The sequence below is a fragment of the Strongylocentrotus purpuratus genome, unplaced genomic scaffold (assembly GCF_000002235.5).
Source record: "Strongylocentrotus purpuratus isolate Spur 01 unplaced genomic scaffold, Spur_5.0 spur5_scaffold_8, whole genome shotgun sequence".
Lineage (NCBI taxonomy): Eukaryota > Metazoa > Echinodermata > Echinoidea > Camarodonta > Strongylocentrotidae > Strongylocentrotus > Strongylocentrotus purpuratus.
The window spans coordinates 19,556,042-19,575,480 of record NW_022145614.1 but is presented as its reverse complement, the minus strand read 5'-3'; the positions used below and the strand labels follow the sequence as shown (position 1 = coordinate 19,575,480).

General features: G+C 38.6%; 1 protein-coding gene across 1 annotated transcript in view; it reads right to left on the bottom strand.

Annotated features, from left to right (window-relative positions):
- Positions 1-3,536: 3,536 nt before the first annotated feature.
- The window catches only part of LOC575920 (sal-like protein 1), a 17,713-nt gene continuing 1,810 nt past the window's right edge, over positions 3,537-19,439 (bottom strand). Inside the window, exon 2 of the mRNA XM_030976192.1 lies at positions 3,537-14,121. Within this exon, the coding sequence (XP_030832052.1) occupies positions 9,977-14,121 (4,145 nt within the window). The 3' untranslated portion in view covers positions 3,537-9,976. The remainder of the gene's footprint in view (positions 14,122-19,439) is intronic.

The following is a 19,439-nucleotide window of genomic DNA, read 5'->3' as shown; positions in this document are numbered from 1 at the left end:
CCCGTTTCCCCTCGTTTAAACTCGCAACGCCTCTCGCGTAAACAATAGAGGTGGGGGGATGAAACTCTGCGCTGGCGTTGCGGGCCGTTCGGGAAACCCGAGCCCCATCTCATCTATCCCATTTTAGGGGAGTGATGCTGTTCGGATGCAACCCAGCTTGGGCAAGGATGGGCCAGTCATCTCCTTGTGGTTGGCTACACGGTAACATCGCTGCAATTTAGCAGGGAATCGGAGCTCCCATTTAGGGAGGGTGATATCTGTTTTTCCATTAATTGATTTTTGCCACTGGTTTTGGAGGAAATCAGATATTTTTTGCGCTCTATCCTCCCTCATGAAGTGGAGATACATTTTAATTCATTGTCGGATACAAATGGTCGTGATTTTTGTCTTTGCTCCCAATCGTGACCATGGGGTAATCTTTAGACCAGACAACTTACCCTCTTGGAGCGCCCGGCGATAAACAACTTACCAAGGGAAATCCTCACATGATATGAGCTAGAAGTTTACCCTTGATTGTTTTAATGTGTTCTATAGGAGGTGTCCAGTTTCTATCTACCTGATGTTCTAAAGACCTTCACATTGCCTGCCATTGAAACCTCTTCTTACATGAACTTGAACGTGTAATACTTATCGTTAAGCCGATTTCCTTTTTTTTAAGTACATTCGAGTGTTTGTGAATATATACGTAGACAAATCAGTATTATCCTGAAAATTAAACATTAATAAAACAGCTTAATCAAATTTTAGTCGCAAATTATACAATCATATCTCCTTGAATTGTTAATACAGTATAGACTAGAAAGATTGTTGCGTTCCAGTAAAACGTCTTTATTTTATGTCCCACAGACTATAACAAAATCCTCTGGAGAAAGGTCATTTCATATGCAGCCACTGTTTTATGGAATAAATTGCTGGAATACCTCAGGAATATGGAAACAAACAAAAGTTCAAAAGTAATTTAAAAACATATTCATTTAGCACTTTGTAAAATCTCACAATTATGAACCTAGTGTACCATTTCCACTCCTTCTGTATTCTGTCCTGAAAAGCGCATAGAGACATGCAATTATGTTATCCGCTATACAAAAACGACTAATAATTATTATAATTATGAATTATTAGGTGTATAAATCGATCAATCTCGATATTCTGAAGGTGCTGAGTGGCATTCAAAGCACTTAAATGCAAGTGTATGAATGAAGAGACTAACCGCAAACAATTTAGCTAGGAATAATTTGATCAAATGATTTTACCAAGCAGTTAACCACTATGTGGCCAAGTATCTGAAATGAATTTCATTTTATATTTGATAGCAGAGGCAGAGCTTTAATTCACTTCTTGTTATATACAAGCACAAAACTGCTATTTAATTTGTATGTGGATTTCTACCTTTACAAGATACATAGGTGGGGGAAAGGTTATTGCTTTAATCCTTTGATCTCATTTCTTATTATCTTCCACACTATGTTGATACCTTTTCTACTTTTTGCCATTTATTAATAGCACAAAAGAGGAAAAGCTATCAACATTTTGCAAATATCCATGAACAATCAGATTTCAAATATTTAGTGTTGCACAATAGCCTTTTGAAACACCTTCAGCTAGTGATGAATTCATTGTTGCTCGTTCTATTTAGCGAGCATTTACGAGTATCTCAAAGCGTCAACCCCCCAAAGTATGGACAATGTTCTACATGATTAACAGCTATTGACAAAAGTCATAACAATATTTATGATATTCATTTGGTGGGAAAATGTCAAATTTTTGAGAAGGAAAAATGTGGCATTGTGTAGAAAATGAAACTCTTATCGCTTTGATAACAATAGACTGAATACCGATATGAAATGCATTTCTTTGATAGCCATCCATGTAAAACACCCTTTTCACTCCTCTTGAAAAGTGTTGGTATTTAGGGGGAGATTTTATTTGAATAATAACCATATTATGAGATGTATGAATGTTTGTCTGATGAAAATGACAAACATTGTATTGGCTAATCTATTCACATGTATGAGGTAGCATACCGGTACAATTATTCTGTATGATATTAGTTTATGAGAATTTAGACACATGCACTAGCAGTGAATTTGTTAATCATATTTCTATATGTATACTTTTTAAGAATAGATGAATAGTAGAAGATCTGAAATTATATTAGATCATGATTATGAAAGGAGAAAATGAGAAGAAACAGCTACAAAAACACACATGATAACAGAAATAATGTGGACAAAATTCTTGTTCTTCAGATTCTTCTCAAAACTTGTTGGAAGGATAGGGGGGGAAATGCAAAAAAGAGAAGGAAAAGAAACATTTTCGGCTATTCTTGTCAACACTCACTGGCCATCTGTTGGATAAATAACGAGATGTATGGGGGAGGGGGGTGAAAGGGCAGGTAAATATTACAAATTTAAAAAGAGTTTCTGAGAGATTTGAACATGTATCTCCTTGACCTTCCCAACTGTCTTGGCATTGTATCTGTTAAATAGATTAGAGGTACAGAGTCAGGGATGGAGCTTCGAGGTTGAGGGGGGGGGGGGGCTGGGGGGCTTCAATGGGAAGTCCATCCTGATATTAATTTGGTTTTAATAGAAGCAGAAAAATGGGGAAAATAGGTCAGTGAAAGTGTGAGCAAAAAAATTATTGAAAGTTAGATAGTTGTGAATTTTTGAAGGAGTGATCAGTCAAACACAAATTGGCAACTCTGTGATGTATCTTGGGAGCTCCCCTCCCATCTGCCCTGTACAAAAAAACTTTTAAAATGTATAGTTTCTCTTGAGAATTTTTCAAGCATACATTCACCCTAGATATCATTGTTGCCCATGTTTCTATGTGTAAAACAAATCTTTTCAGTCCACAATAACTAAAAAAATGAAAGTTTATGAAATTTTTTGTACAGAGCAAATTCGAGAAGAGTTCGCAAGATACGTTCAATCAAGTGTTGCTAATTTGTGTTACGCTAATATCAACTTTAAAAAACTTTCTTGTATTTAATCAGTTTTTGCTCAAACTTTCACTCATTTGTTTCTCTCATTTTCTGCTTCTATAAAAACCAATTTAAAACCCACCCAATATCAGAGTGGACTTCCCCTTTTACTCCGGAGGTTGAAGGATGTCAAAGTCATTTGGATCAACTTTTTGTGGCATTTCAGTTTCATTTTTTTGATGTATTTTAGAACTCATTTCTTATAATCGACACCAGACATATGAATTTGTTCCGCAATTAATCCAAATAAAAATCACATCTTTCAATCTTGATCTAATTCTCTTCTTTCCATGATAATACAGTCAAACCTGCTTTAGTGACCACCTGTCTACAAAGACCACATTTTTTTGTTTCTCTTGAAAATGGTTTCTCATTGAAACTTTAGTAAATTTTTCAATGAAAAACCTTTTTACAACGACCACTTTTTGCGTTTCCCTTGGGTGGTCGCTATAGACAGGTTTGACTGTACTTCTATCTTATATATCTTCTTATCTCATACATTTCTTCTCTCTTTCCCTCTCAAAATAAAAAACAAACGATACAATTCCGATATTTTCCTTCCTTTCAATTTATTTTTGTTAGACTTCAGTATAATAAAATATACAAGCTTCACTATATACTACACCAGTGCATACATATATTTGTGAATTGGTACATGTACATACAATCTCATCACTTATCAAAGAAATGACAGCGAGGGGGTACTATCACCAATAAATCAAGAGTATCAAGACAAAACCAAATCATGATTACTACCACAAATAATGCAGTAGTCCTTTTATATGCTCTTTACAACTGAGACCTTGCCTTGTCTTGGCCAATAAAATAACAGTACACAAATACTTTATATTTTTCACACACATAAAACAGTCATAAATACTAGCAACAGACAATAACATAGAATTTTTAGGAGTATTGTACAGTGGATCCCAGAAAGAAAAAAACACACCCAAGTATGAACAGAAGTAATATGCTTTCAAACGATATATTGATTACATTAATCCATACATGATTCACTAAGCGATATCGTTGACGGTATATTTTTTACTTCCATGTTACGCAACAGTTGTTGGATGGTATTTCCACAAGAGTGATGTGCACCTTGCATTTACATTTCTTTTTTGCTGGGATACACTGTACATTAACTACATCTCTACGTACTCCTAAATAACAGTATTTGTATTCCTTCTATATCATGATATCTAATTTCTACCAAAAACAATAGTGATGCCAATTCGTTTCTTCCAAATTCCATGCTAATGGCAGCTTCTTTCAATACTGATATTTGAATACAATAACTTGTGTTTATCAAGAAGGTACATGATGTCTGTGCAAAATGCTTTGATTAGCTAATCACTATACTTTGTGGAATGTTAAAAAAAAGAAATATTCTGAAAGGCCTAAAGCCAGTATAAGTGCTATCATTATTGCAAGAATCAAAGAAATATTTTTGCTTTTACTATAACTTGAAGTACCACTTTTGTCACTAGTAATCTACGATTTAACAGCTGCAAACTTAATAATCTTCTATATACAAACTTCATGAAAAAAATTATAAAACATTGCTTACGTACTTGAAAAGGAAATGCATATTTCTACAAGGTATCTCAAAAAAAGCAACAAGAGTTTGATTGGCAACATCTTCAAAATATGCAGTCATTCTCAATTGAAATTACATGTGTATGGCAGTAATCACTTTTACAGAACATACTGTATGTTACAAAGTGAACTCTCATCTCAAAGGAACCTAAATGTTCATAGATCTTCTGACAATTGATATCATAAAATCAAAGTTTGGTCTTTGTTACAGTTCACATGTAGTTTTAGAGTATAGCACATGACATAACAAAGTTTATTAATGGCTTAGTACTTTTCAAAATATTGTCAAATTCTTGTTGCATTTTTTTAGAGACCCTGTATAATATATAAAACAAATATCAAAATAATTGAAGATGCGACTATATGTAATCTACAATACACAAAAAACTGTTTGAATGAAAAATAATACTGACAGTGTGCTGATGTCAAAAATGCATAGAACAAAACATTAAAACAAATATTCAAATTTCATTATTCTCTTGTAAAATAAACAACTATACATGAATGACTAAATTTGTGTGCCACTTAGGTAGGGACATTCTTGCAGTCGACGATATAAGGAAATTTGTACCAGTAAATGTGACAAAAAAGAAATATGGTGAAGGCTTCTGCCATATCATCAAAACTACTTTGCAGAGTCAGCGCAGACAGATAATTTCTCATCAAAAATGGACTTGACAGTTTGAGTGAGAGACTGCCACAAAGAGAAGAAATAAAATCATGAATTCTCATTATGATTAAAATACTCAAGGCCGCTCCACAAACAGGCCCGCAATTGTCTACCCTTCTTCATCATTTTTTCCCACTTGTATTTTATTTTCATCACTGCAAATCCCACGATATTCCGCAAACTAGGAAAAGAAGGCCGAAATACTAGAAAGATGCATAGATCTTTCATAATGAAATAACTGGATTGAAATTGGTTACAGCCGTTAAAGACATCAAAAAGTTGATCTAATCAGGCGAGGAGCCAACGAGAGTTAGAAAACTTTTTCTCCCCCACCCCCCTCGAAAGGAAAAGTTTGACAGGGTAAAAATTGTCATATCGCAAATGAAATTGCCAGAGTACAATCCTTAGACACTATATACCATTCTATTCGTTTACCCCAGCCCAAATCTCAGGAAACATACATACCCTCAAATCTTGCAATTTGTACAAGAGAGAGAGAGAACGCCAAAAGAGAGAGTTCATAAAAAGTCCAAAAAGGCAGATGTTAGCTAGATAGGGCATTGTTTGCAACTATGCTTTTATCTGTCATATCTATCCTACCGGGCTTCCCTAAATTTTATTTTCATAATGAAATTTGCAGGAAGTTTGGACAAGTGGTGGAGCGATTTTGATATTCCATGGTTGTCAAAAAACCAGAGAGTTGAACATAGGAAGAAGAGAAAACCTCTCAGTGTCAACTTCAAAGAGGTTCCTGTTCGCTCTACTTTTGTTTGTTATCATTTATTGTATGCATTAATTTTGCGGTCGATGGATTTTGCTGGATTTTCTCACGAGAGCTGTGCGTAGGATGATAATGAAGAGTTCAACCACCCAATTAAAATGGACCTCGAACTCTATTGGGTTCATATCAACCTTCACACTTTTTAAAACATACATGTATTAGCAAAGAAATTAATTATATCTCTTCTGAAAGGAAGTTGTTCAAACATGATTTTTTTCTCCCTTCTCCTCATGCAATGGCAGTGTAATGATTAAATAATCAAGTTCTTAGCATTGTAATATGGTTAGTAATGAGAAATTATTTCATAGCAAATAATACATATAAATTCATAAGTGATATATCTTCTTCAAGTATGATTAATTAGGCAGTTCTTTCTCAACCTTCATTTCTTTTGTGACCTTGATTGTGAATGACTGTTTACAAAACATTCTTCCCTGAGATTAACAAAATGAACAAAACTTATAACAGCTTTATGTTAACTTGTGCAATTAGCAACAACGATACATAGAAAAAGAAATGCCCATCATCGATTCAAGAAAATACATTGGATCCTTGTTATATCACAATTTTTTTAGCCCCCTGCCATATATTTGATTGTTTTTAGCCATGAACAAGATAAGTTTTCTTGATCCCAAAGAAATTTCTTAAAAACAAGATTCCATTGCATCTTGATTCCCTCTACGAATTACAATATATTTCTATGCACTGTAGCACATCAGACTTATTTAGCATTGACAAAATTAAATGCAGGTTTCATTTACATTTCAACTGTTTGGATTCTTAAGTAAATGTTTGAACCGTAAGGGAGCTTAGAAAGATATAGTGGAGTAAAAAGATGTGTCCAGATCACATAATTGTTGAAAATCAATATTTCATCACATAGATGTAGAAGAACATCATTAGAATATGGAGGTCGTAAAAACACATGTTGAACTACATCTATTAGGTTCAATAACACCCAAGTTTAATTCAAATATGTTAAACGAAAACTAGTAATTCAACAGCATTGCTATGCGTTTTTGTGTTGTGGATACATCTTTTAATGCCACTGCATTTCTAAGTTCCCTCACCTGTTTGGTGGAGCAGTTCATATGGCGAAACACCAGAAAGAGCCACCCTGACCAGAAAATGACCCCGTTTTCATTTGGACTAGCTGACCTGCACAAGCCCCGACTCTGACATGGCTAATTGTCATCTATTCTGTTTTACCAGCAGTGGGTTCATCGTTGGATCCCAGTGGTGTCATCTTCAATGTGACTTGTGTACACATGATAATTTGAAATTTCACGAAAAAGGGTTTATTTTTGGTGATGTTTGCAAACGTTGAATTGTTCATGGATTTGTTTTAAAAAGGGGGGAATTTTTTTGTATGAAAGAACAAGAAAACTTCATGAAAATGGGTCATGTCTTCACAATGTTTTTTAAATATATATTTAACTGTTTTTGCCAAAATACGGTACACTTTGTGATCATGTATTTGATAAGCCGAAAATAGAGTCATAATTAAGGTCAATTTTATAATTTTTTAACGAAAAAAGGGCTCCTTTGGTGGGGAGGGGGGGATGTTCTTGAAAGCAAGCCAAATAGGGGGTCATTTTCAACACTTTGAACATGAGGTGACATCACCGGCAGATGGATATGACCTTAAACATTTGATGCTTCTAGAAATATGCACTTGCAACATTGTACATAATAAGTAGAAGATTGCAAAATCATATGTATTTCCATGAATGATCATACATACTCCCCACTTGTACAGTCAACCAAATTTTACAGAGGAAAGAAATTATGTATAACTATCAAATGTTCACATACGAAGGCATTCTTTTTACATTTCTAAAATACTGATTTGATGCTAACAATAATTACTAATTATCACCTTTTTTGGAAGGGGGGCAAATATTAGGATACTTATCAATTTGTAAATACAAGGGGGAGAGAAAGTATATCAAGGTGCAAAACATTTAAAACATAACCAAAAAAATATAAAATAAAAATTTAAAAGTTACAAATCGAGGAAAAATAGTTTACTTTTTAGCAACAAACTTCACATCATATTAGACAAAACGATCAACGATAGCACACACAAGATTTTAGCAATTCCTGGCTTCTTAGTTTTTCACAAGTCTACCGGAGGAAGAAAAACCCACACATGTTTAAAGTGGGAGAAGGTAGTTTCTTTCCTCATTCTTAAATATGTACTATCACTTGAGACTACTATGTGAATAAATATGGTTTTTGAACGCTGTACAAGAAATGTATTCATTTTTTTTCTTCATCATCAGAACAAAGGTTACAACATCATTATCATACGTGTACTATAACTTCTAACATCACTCATATCAATTACCATGATTAAATTGCTCGTTAATCTGGAGCCATCCTAGCACACTACTTGCTGCATCACATCAGGTGGTAAATTCATTTCAAACTTCTAATTAGACGACAGTTTTTCAGAGATTTCCTATTTACAACAAACATTTTCTTATGTCCCATTTTTTATATTACACATTCTTTACATCAAATGCAGAGCTACTGTTAAAGTCTGTACATTGTTCAAAAGAACAAAGTCTTTGGTTTGAATTAAAACAAATCATAAGGATAAGAAATAAGTGATGCTTTTGAGAGGAAACTTTGCTAACTAAAAGATTCCTTGCCACATGATGACAAAGACAACATAATACACCAAGCCATCTACCTAGGTCATTTCTACCTATCGCTGATGATGAAAGGTAAAGCAAATCCCCTCTCATCCAAGCGATGTACTATTTTGCAATAATTACCAAAATCAATTTTCTCCTGGAGGTTGAAATAAGAGGCATGATTGAAAAGTTTAAAAACGTTTTTACAAACAGGCTGATCAAAGGGTTGATACCAAAGGTTATTAATTACATATACACATGATTATTACCCTTCATCATTTTATATAGATATATATTAGTTATATAAATATCAATTCACATTCAGATACTGATTTAGTCCACGCATATATATTTCCTCATCTGCAGATTACACATTGCTCTTATCCTAAATATGTTATTCATCACAATCATGACTCGCAGTGAGAATACTCCACCGCTGTCAATCGTAAGATACCTTGCCCTTCATCCGTAGTAAGTACAAAAAACCTATTTCATGTTAAAGCTGATTTTGTTAAGTCATTTCTGAGGTATCGCAGGCATCTCTTAACCCTTTCAGTTCTTCTCCTTCCCATAGAAGCATTTAATAGCTGCTTATGACAGTCATATACATACAATTAATTCATGAATCACAAATACTTCAACATCAATGATACTCAAAGCAATATGATTCCCCAAGACAGAGGCCGACTTCCGACTGCTACACCCTATGAACAAGGCCAAGCCCGACTGGTCAAAGTCTCTCTGCATACACAAATTAGGGGAATTCTTTGGAATTGTTGCATTCCCTATTTAAACAATCATGATGCCCAAAGAAAGCATGAGCATGTCCTTTCAAAATAAAAACTGGTGCAAGCACACCAAACGTTTAAATTATACCCTGTTTTAAATCAATTGCCTTGTAATATTTGCTTGATGGGCTACTGAGAGTTCTAAATGATAACCGACTAGGGGAAATAAGAAGCACCAAAAAAACACAACATGGATAAATCTACAGAATGAACAAACATTATACCCTGATGGAAGCAAGAAGAAAAAAAAAAATCATCTGGCATTATTTTCTTTCTTTAAAAAATGTACACCTTTTGACAAACGTGTCATACTAGTAAGTCTCCCTCTGGAGAAACATAAAATATATATAAACATATAAAACAACATCGCAAAACCAAGGTCTTGGAAGAAAATAAATTGGAAGCTCTCCTGACTAAAGTCACGCAGGACGTGTCCCACAAATGACATACACAGGTTTAATCAAGATTTGTACAAAAAAAGGTGGGTGAATCGAACTGATATTATTAAGACTATGAACTCAACTGTGGTGCAACGGGTGGGGTTCTACTGTTGGATCGCTCTAGAGCTATCTCCTTGTTCTGGGCTAATTCTCTCTTGAGGGCCATCTCCCTGGAGAATGCTTCTTCCCTGTTCAGAGCTATTTCACGGTTGAGAGCCTCTTCTCGAGTTGCCATCTCACGGGAGAGTGCCTCTTCTCTGTTGATTGTCATTTCGCGAGACATAGCCTCCTCTCTGTTCATTGCCATCTCGCGGGAGCGAGCTTCTTCTCTGTTGAGAGCGATCTCGCGAGACATAGCCTCCTCCCTATTCATCGCCATCTCGCGGGAGAGAGCTTCTTCCCTGTTGAGAGCAATCTCGTGGTTGAGGGCCTCGTCTCTGCTCAGGACCATTTCACGGTGGCGTTCTGCTTCCCGGTTGTACGCTGCCTCCCTGCTCTCTGCAGAAGGAGCCAAGCTGTTCCTCATGATGACTGACGGGGAATCCTGGAGATGGAGGCTAGAGGGTTGCTGAATAACAGAGATCTCGTTGGCCTTGGAGTTAGCAGCTGCTGCTGCAGCAAAGCCATTAATAAGATGAGGAGGAGGGTAGTGGTAGAAAGCACCCTCTGCGAACCCTGGGTGCATGCCAAATAGGTCCCCACGGAAGATCTCTCCTTCTTTGGGGCTGACGATGAATGGGGGTTCAACAGCGATGCGTCGTCCCCGTCGTCCACCCCCATTCCACATGTGGGTGCCAAGATGAACCTTGAGGTTGCCTTTGGTGGTGAAGGCTCGGCTGCAGATGTGGCAACGGAATGGTTTCTCTCCTGTATGGGTGCGCATGTGAATCTCTAGGGCACTGTTAGTCTGGAACTGCTTGCCACAGACAGAGCAGGAATGCTTGAACTGACTGCGTTTGTTGGCTTCTTCTGGGGAGACACTCAGACTGCGCTTCAGGGGTGGGGTCTGGGAGTTGATGGTGGTGGTCGTCTGCTGTAGAGGAAGTTCTTGGCTGATAGGCTTTGGCATGACTGGAGACATGGAGTGACTAGGGTTGTTGATGGGTGAGTCGTATCTTGGCATGGGCATATCTCTGATTTTGTGAGTCAGCATGTGCTGCTTGAGGTTACCCTTGGTGGAGAATCCCTTGCTACAGCAATCACAGCGGAATGGACGCTCCTTGGTGTGGCTGCGATAGTGGATGTTGAGGGCACTGGTGCACGCAAACACCTTACCGCAGTAGTGGCAGGTTGTGTTTGGTCTCATAAGGCGTCTACTACCAAGCTGCATGCTGGGGACACTCATCAGCAGGCCGGCAGAGGTCATGGTTGGCTTTATGTCTTCACTGTAATGATCATCATGAGAGTAGTAGCCTGCCAAGTCACCAGCATCTTTATAATGTGGAGGAATGTTTTCTTGAGGAGTTCCCTTTGGTCTCAGATCAAGTGCTCCACTCATATCAGTATCATTCACCTCATTTCTGAACTCCCCATCAAGTTCTTCCTCTGCCATACTAGACGTGATAGATTCAGGTCCATGCCGGTGATACATAGACATATTGATGTTTCTGTTCTCATCTTCAGACATCATCGATTTAGTGTCAACACTGTGACCAGGGCTTGGAGCCATAGAGGAGTCTCCATTCGCCATGGAGCTTACAGGCTGCAGTCCCAGGATACCTGGCATGAATGGCCTACTCTGGAGCTGACTTGTCTTTTTGTCCTCATCAGATGCCAGAGTTTTGGAGGAATGGTCTTCTGCAGGCGGTGAGTTGACATCCGATGGGAGGGTACCATCTTCAGGCTTGTCACCTTCAGGAAATGAATCATCTGGGACTTCTCCCTCCTCAGGTGTTGGAAGATCGTTTCGCTCGTCCACATCCATGTGGTTGTCTTCACCAACGTCGTCTGTCTTTTCCATGTCATCTCCATCAGCCTTGATGTTCATATCCTCAGGCCTGGGGTGCTCCATATGTGGAGGTATTGTCATCCCTTCGGCAGCATGGAGACGCAGATGCTGTTGTAGCACAAGTGGGTTGCTGAAGCGCTTCTCACAGATTGGGCAGTCATGGAGAATTCTGATAGGTCCTTTGCTTCGGTGGACAGCATAGTGAGTCTTGAGGTTCCCTTTGGTTGTAAAAGATCGCCCACAGATTTTACATCTGAAGGGGCGTTCACCAGTATGGGTGCGATAGTGAAGTTGGAGAGAACTCTTGCAACTCAGTACCCGGTGGCAGATGACACATTGGTTAGGGTCAGTTATCTTCTGCTCAATATTCTCTACCAATTGCTGGAGTTTGGAGGTCTCTGAAGCCCGCATTCCTGCCTCAGCCAGGTTGGCCAATGATGGAGGTGTTTCAGGTTTGACTAGGTCTAATTCTGCAGCACTTTTGGAAGACTCGAACGGCATTGCACCATTCTGACTAAATGCCATTCTTGGGAAACCAGCATACGGTAGGGGATACCCAGAAGACATCGGGAAACCGCTAGCAGACATGATTGGGAAGACATTAGAAGACAGGGCAATGGAAGGAGAGGTGGATTGGATCAGCCTCCTTTCATTCGGGGATATACTTCCCGACTGGCTCGTTGATGGACTCTCACGATTATCACCACCTTGACTCCTGTCAATGTTGTTGGAATGTTTCATCTCTTGTTTCATCTCTTCCTCCTCCTCCTCCTCCTCCTCCTGGTAACGCCTGGCGTTGTCTGCCATAGTGCCTTCGGATTCCCTTGGAGAGGTGCTCTTGGATGGTTGATAAGGTGTCATGTCTACTTCATACGGATATTGGGGTTGGTCATTTGGAATGGTGGGCATTGGAATCTGGTGGATTGAAGGTGGTTGGAGAGGCTGGTCCATGAGCGGTGGCGTTGGTGGGTGGTGCCTAATATCCATGTGGACGTGGGGGTACCTAGACTGGTGGCGCTGGAAGTGGACCTTCAGGTTGCCCTTGGTAGAAAACCGGTTCCCACAGATGTTACACTTGTATGGGCGCTCGCCGGTGTGGGACCGAATGTGGATCTGGAGGGCACTGTCACTTCCAAATACCTTGTGACAGAATCTGCATTTGTGACGGAAGAAGGGATCATCAGCACTGAACTTTGGGTCAAAAACCGAGACATTGGGAGGCTTGGGTTTGTGGCCAGCAGAAAGCAGACTCTCATGGTAAGGGAGAGGTGGAGGAATTCCAAGTGGGTTGTGTGGCATATGCCTGTTTGCATGCTGCTGAAGCATCTCAAAGGGTGACTTCTGGCTAGGCAGATGGAATGGTGGTGGCAGTTGCATTGGTGGTAGCAGCCTTCCTTGAGCATGCATTGCCTCTATAGCAGACTGTTGCACAGCCGATGCTGCAGCAGCTCCTGCAGGGGACAAGATGTGCGGAGGGTGAATCATACCATGGATGGTTGGGATTGGTACAATTGGTGTGGATGGAATGCAGGATGTAGTAGCAGTGCTTGCGCTGGAGTGGGGGGCTGGTTCAGCTTTGGCTTCAAAAGTCTTCTCTTCAAGTCCTGGTGATCCCTGACTACCTGAGGAATCTTTTGGCTCTTGCTTCTGTTGACCTTGTTGCTGCAGCTGCTGAAGGTGTTGGTGCTGAATCTGCTGCCTCTGTTGCTGGGCAGTGAGGTGGTTGATCTGATGTTGGATGCTCTGGATCATATGAAGTTGATGAAGGTGCTGCTGCTGGAGGGCATACAGCTGTTCTTGGATCATCACTACATCAGGGTGCCCAGGAACCATGGCAGACTCCCGAGGAAACTGTGCCACAGCATAGGGAGTGTTCTCAAGGTTGTCCAAGGAAACATTTGAAGGTGGGAGACTGGGGTTAGGGCTTTGATCTGAGGACCTGCCGGGTTGTTCATCCTGCTGCTGAGCTTTTCCTTCAGAGACATAGTTTGGCTCAACAGACTTCCTACTCTCTGGGGTCATGGATCGATCGGAAGCAGTGTCGTGGTCTTTCTCGGACATCCTGCTGGACTCGTCCATCCGCTCCTGCCCCTCGTTGAAGATCATCACGACCTGCTTCTTGATGCAGCTCTGCTTATGCTTCACGAAGTCTGCAAAGACAACAAACTCGCCACGGCAGTTGCCACAGACGTGGACATCTCCGATAACTTCATCGTGTTCGTCTGAGTTCATGGCATCTAGAGGCTGGTGTATGCCTTCAGATGAACCTGCACACGGGAGAACAAAAAAAAGAATATGATTTAATGAGATGTCATGTATCATCACATAAAAGCGATTCATATTATTGTCTTGAAACAAATTATATTTGATGTATAATTGAATATCTACATCATGAACTAACGTTTGGAAGAGCAATAACTCTTTGACTCAAAGTTAAAGAAAGCCTTTCGTGCTCTGAACAGAGGACATAAGGTTTATTAATCAAATCAATCAAACAGGAAAATTGAAGGTGACACAACATTTGCTCCTGCGACAATTGCTCCGGGCTTTATTTCGTCTAAGATGTAGGGTTAGGGTTAGGGTTTCAATAGGGTTTTATGTTAGGTTTAGGGTTAGGTTTAGGGTAGGGTATAGTGTTAAATCCAGGGTTGAAGTTAGCCATTCGATTAGTGTATGAAATTTACAGCGGAGCAATTGTCGCCGGAGCAAATGTCATGGAATCAAATTGAAACAGTGTTTTAAATATAATTCATAGAAATTTGTATATCAAAGATGTATTTCAACTGTATGACAGTATTTCAATCATGAAATGATACATATGGACAAAGATCAGCTAAAAGTGCTTCAAAGTGACAGAAATGTGTGAAACATTGTTAAAATGCGCAAGCAATGGTGACCTTTCAACTGCAGCAAATGAAAAAAACAAATGTTATCATCGCATACGTCCTTCAATCTGCAGCTATACAAACATCAGTTCCATCCTTGTCAAATACTTGTGTAATTCTATTTCACATACTGATAAGAGAGTTGCCCTCTGAGGAAAAGACAAAACCTCATTTCCTTCCAACAAGTTTGTTTTTCTTCTATCATATGTACTGTCATGAGGCTTGTGTCAACACAACTGGTAATCATTTCATTTCAACAATGTTTTCGAAAGCGAAACATGACAAGTTAATCATTTGATTGTAGTTTTTCATTTTGCAAGATTCAAATGAACCATTGTGTAATTCAGAATTTTAAACAAAGCTCCAATGAGATATAAATGTATTGATTCACAACTGCCATAAAATAGCCTAATATTGTAATAAGTACTAACTTAATTGTGAACCAGTATGCTCAGCGCAAAAAGTCAACACACATTATCAGATTATATCCAGGTTGCAACAGCAGCAGCACTGTAATTATTCTAACTTACAAGAGATATTCGGCATGAAAGCCACGCGAAGAGATGTACAAAGACCAACAGTAGAAACATGAGCGGAACTTGACAAAGTTTAAGGTGTCCAGGACAACTTCTGAATGACTCCAAATAAAATGTTCAGCTTCGACAGCATTGAAACACAAATGTAAACCAACTCTGGACAACAATGGATTCAGCTCGGGGTCCAATTGGAATACAGTCTGCGATGGTTTTCCTTCCTCTTTGATTTCAAGTTGACAGAGATCCAGAAATTTAAAGACCAGCTTTTGTAGACAAGACAAACTCAAATGTAAGCTAAAAAGCGTTACTCAGTCAGACACAATCTATTGTTTTCTTTAAATGAAATGCAGCTAAATCCCTTTGAATTCAATTATAGGATGCTCCTTCAGATGATTCTTATCCGAGAGTAAATCGGATGATGCCTGTCCAACTCAACAGCTAAAATACTGAAAAAAGATAACATTCTTTTTGATATTTGACTTTCAGTTATTTAACAGTATTCAATCATAGATGCATGAAAGTTTCTGCACATGACTCTGTCGCTTGAGTGAATTCGGTTTAGGGAATCAGAGAATGGAAGAGAAACGCAGGCAGGCTATCTCCTCATCATGTGATCTCCGCAGAGATCTCTCAGCGACAAGCTTGTTACCGCTGGTTGTCCCGGGAAGAGAGCCGAGCCGGGGAGGAGCAGCAGCTACGCATGTTTACAGAAAGAATATCATCGCATTTATGGGTGACACATCCCTGTATATTGGCTGGCTGGATTATTATGATAACAATAATAATCAAACATCGGAGAGCTCTCCAATGCATAACATTATGATATGAAAAGCCTCAGCAATCTTTTGTCGCTCTGCCATCAACTGACAAAGCGTAAATAGACAGTTTTTTTTTGTATCCCTCTTGTAAATAGCGAGCTATGATAGCGTTGAATGGCTGAGTGGGTCGGCTGTTGGTCATGATAACTGGAGTGACACACTAAACCCCGAGGGCACAAATTAATACGAGTGGTGCAGTGATGCCATAGATATGATCACATCATTCATCAAATATTAAAGTGGTAGCGTCAAAATTCATCTAATCGCTTCAATTACTTTGTGGTAGCATTTTTGAGGCTTGCGCATTTAAATTCAGCTGATAATGCAATATCATTTTTCATCTATTGGGTGGTGTGCGATCGTAATTGGTGATTTTGTTTAAGTCACCATCTCGTGTAGAACAAAGGTACTGTGTATGGTATCATCGCTGTAGATGGAATATACAATTTCAGCATCAAATGATATGGAGAAAAGAAAACCAATTGCTTATAACCCTACCTAATGACTTATATAAAAAGATTATCCTTTAATCACCACCGGAGAAAAAAAACCTTATCATCTAACATCATTCTTTTGTGAGAGAATGCCACCTTCATCCATTCAGCTGCCAATTTTATTTTCTCTTGAAACTGTGAAAAATGGGTGAATTCATCATTTAATGGGACATAAATTTCTTTTGAGCCAATGACATTCCCAATATCTGGTTGATGTATCATACGGGGAGTGTTTGAAGAAGACATTAGCAATGCCATGATGATATTTCATCAGAAAATGACTATGGTGATTCGGCTAAGAATGGGGGGCACATCAGTTAGCTGTTCTCCTTACGTGTACCTCATTATCGGATGCCGCTTGCAGAAAAAAATTATGACAAGAGCCGTGAAAGATGGCAAAATGAGATTGGTATGATTTATTACCGATGCTGCTGCTGCTTAACAAAATTGAATATGAACAATAAAACGTGATATCGCATTTTGAAATGAATTTTCTAATGATTGATATGATCATTACGTTTGCCGGGAGAAACACCTGCTTTTCCCCCCCTCCACTTTAATGATACATTTCATATCACGATGTCGATATTGAATATATGGAGAAGACCTTTTATAACTATGGAATTAAAATGTTATGATTATCATCTCATAAATAATGACTCATGATTGGAAAATTTGTATTTGAGACACATTGCACTATGGATATCTTAATACTCTCTGCTATTTAAAAAATACTGAATCTTTTCTTGATTCTGATTCACAAATGCTAAAAATTAGAATGTTTTAGTGATGAGTGATGTAAAAATAGGTTCCAGTATACCCCTTCTCTATCAATATGTGACACTATCTGAATTTTTACTAACATCACAATAAATAGAAGAATAACAACTATCCCATCCAGCCACAATGGAATAGCTTGGTTAATCATGCATTTATGGCGAGGAAGGGAGGGTTCAGTAGGGAAAGAACTGGAATCAGTAAAAGGAAATAATTGGGGATAAATGGGGAAAAAAGGTAAAGATCAAGACTCTATTGATTTGAAATGAGCCCCCCTATGCCAGCCACAGATCAATAAGAATTCCACCGTTATGAAAAGACGTTCCCCTCAATACAATCTCCCTTTTCTCCATCGGATCAATAACTATGCAAATTTATATTTCTCATTGCCCTATTATAAGGGAGAGTGTGGCCCCCTATTCATCAGTGGGGTTTATCTAATTGGGTGTGTTCTTGCACCCCTGTTTGAAAAGGAAAGGAATCTGTGACTCCCATGCATGCATGGATGTATTTCATAATCTTATATGCTTGATAAATGGAATTTGGATCTTCTTCCATTCTTAAAGGTAAAGACCAGTTATGGTCATGCGATTGCATTGTGAAAGAATCGTTGTGGAATCGATCAGAAAAGGTCGATCATCTAGCATCTAGCATCTGCAAGGTTCTGGAATCATCAAAATGATAAGAAATTTGGCCCATTCTTCGTAAAGTTACAAGCACTATACACAGAAAGATGTATATGGGACTACCCTATATCTCTCACAGACCATGAGAGAAACAAATTTACCAAACATATGAATTAGTAGGCGGTTTCCCGGCAAATTTTTTATCATCATGTCAAAACATATTCTTTCACATCATTGGTAATGAGAGCTTCCATTTCATTTTTGAAATTGGGGCGTTTCCAATACTGGTCTTTACCTTTAACCTGTTTAGACTTGGTGGTATATTCACCTATACTATGATTACTGGCGGCCATAAGGGCAATACTTCCAGATCATCTAAGAATAGAATTAAAGATTGCCCTTTTGTTCAAAGCAGATGTCATGACATGCAGGCCAACAACAACAAGATTCCTTTTTTTCTTCTCATTTTAAACTCCAACTTAATCCTATCTCTGTCTCTTTTGGAATCTCTTTGTTTCTCCCTTCCCTCTCTCTTTCCCGTCCTCTGTCCCTTCCCCAACTTTCATTCATTTTCTCTCTCTCTCTCTTCTCAGATGGAGAAATCTTTTATTTATTTTTTCTTTTTTAAATCATATTTTTACATTTTGTCTCTCTCTATTCCCCTTCCCTCTCTCACGTAGGTCCTCCCAGCTTCCACCTCTTAACACTATTCCATATTTGAAGGGGGCACGGTGCAGCTTGCCGTACACCGGTCCTGTGTGATCGAAGGAGTCACATTTCATACATTCTTAATTCTCTTTAGAGCTCGGGGTCGCCGAAATATGTAACTGATGCGCCGCGCTGCCCCTTCCAGCCGACCGAAAATTGATCGCCCGGAACAGATCTTCATACAGGTGGAAACGATCGCGCAGGGTTTGGGAATCTGATATATCAAATATTGATAATATCTTTCACTTGAATCTGTTGAGTATTTCACATTGCACGGATCGAGGGCACTAGTCCAATAAATCAAGCATAAAAGGGCCAAGCGTGGACGGAATTCATGAGGCAATACACATGCTTCTATGAAGAATGACTCAAATGTCAAGTCTCCAATCTACAGGCCTATTTGGTCACGGTTTGAAACGGTTTGAAACGGCTTGATATATATCAGTTTCATTTTTTGTTATAAATTGGGAAATACAGAAGTACATACCTGAAAATAAACTGGCAAATAAGCAGACACTCACTGTTTGAATTCACGAATTGTTTATTATGATTTTTTTTTTAAATAATTGATATAATTCATTTATTCAGCTTCTGGACAACATTAATAGAGATTCCAACACTCTGTTTCTGCTAGTCCAAATAACCTCTTTAAACAAACAACCAAGAATTGTATACAGAGATGAATTTTTATTAGCGGCATGAGATTGAGAAAACATGGCTCCCAGATCACTAAAGGAAAAG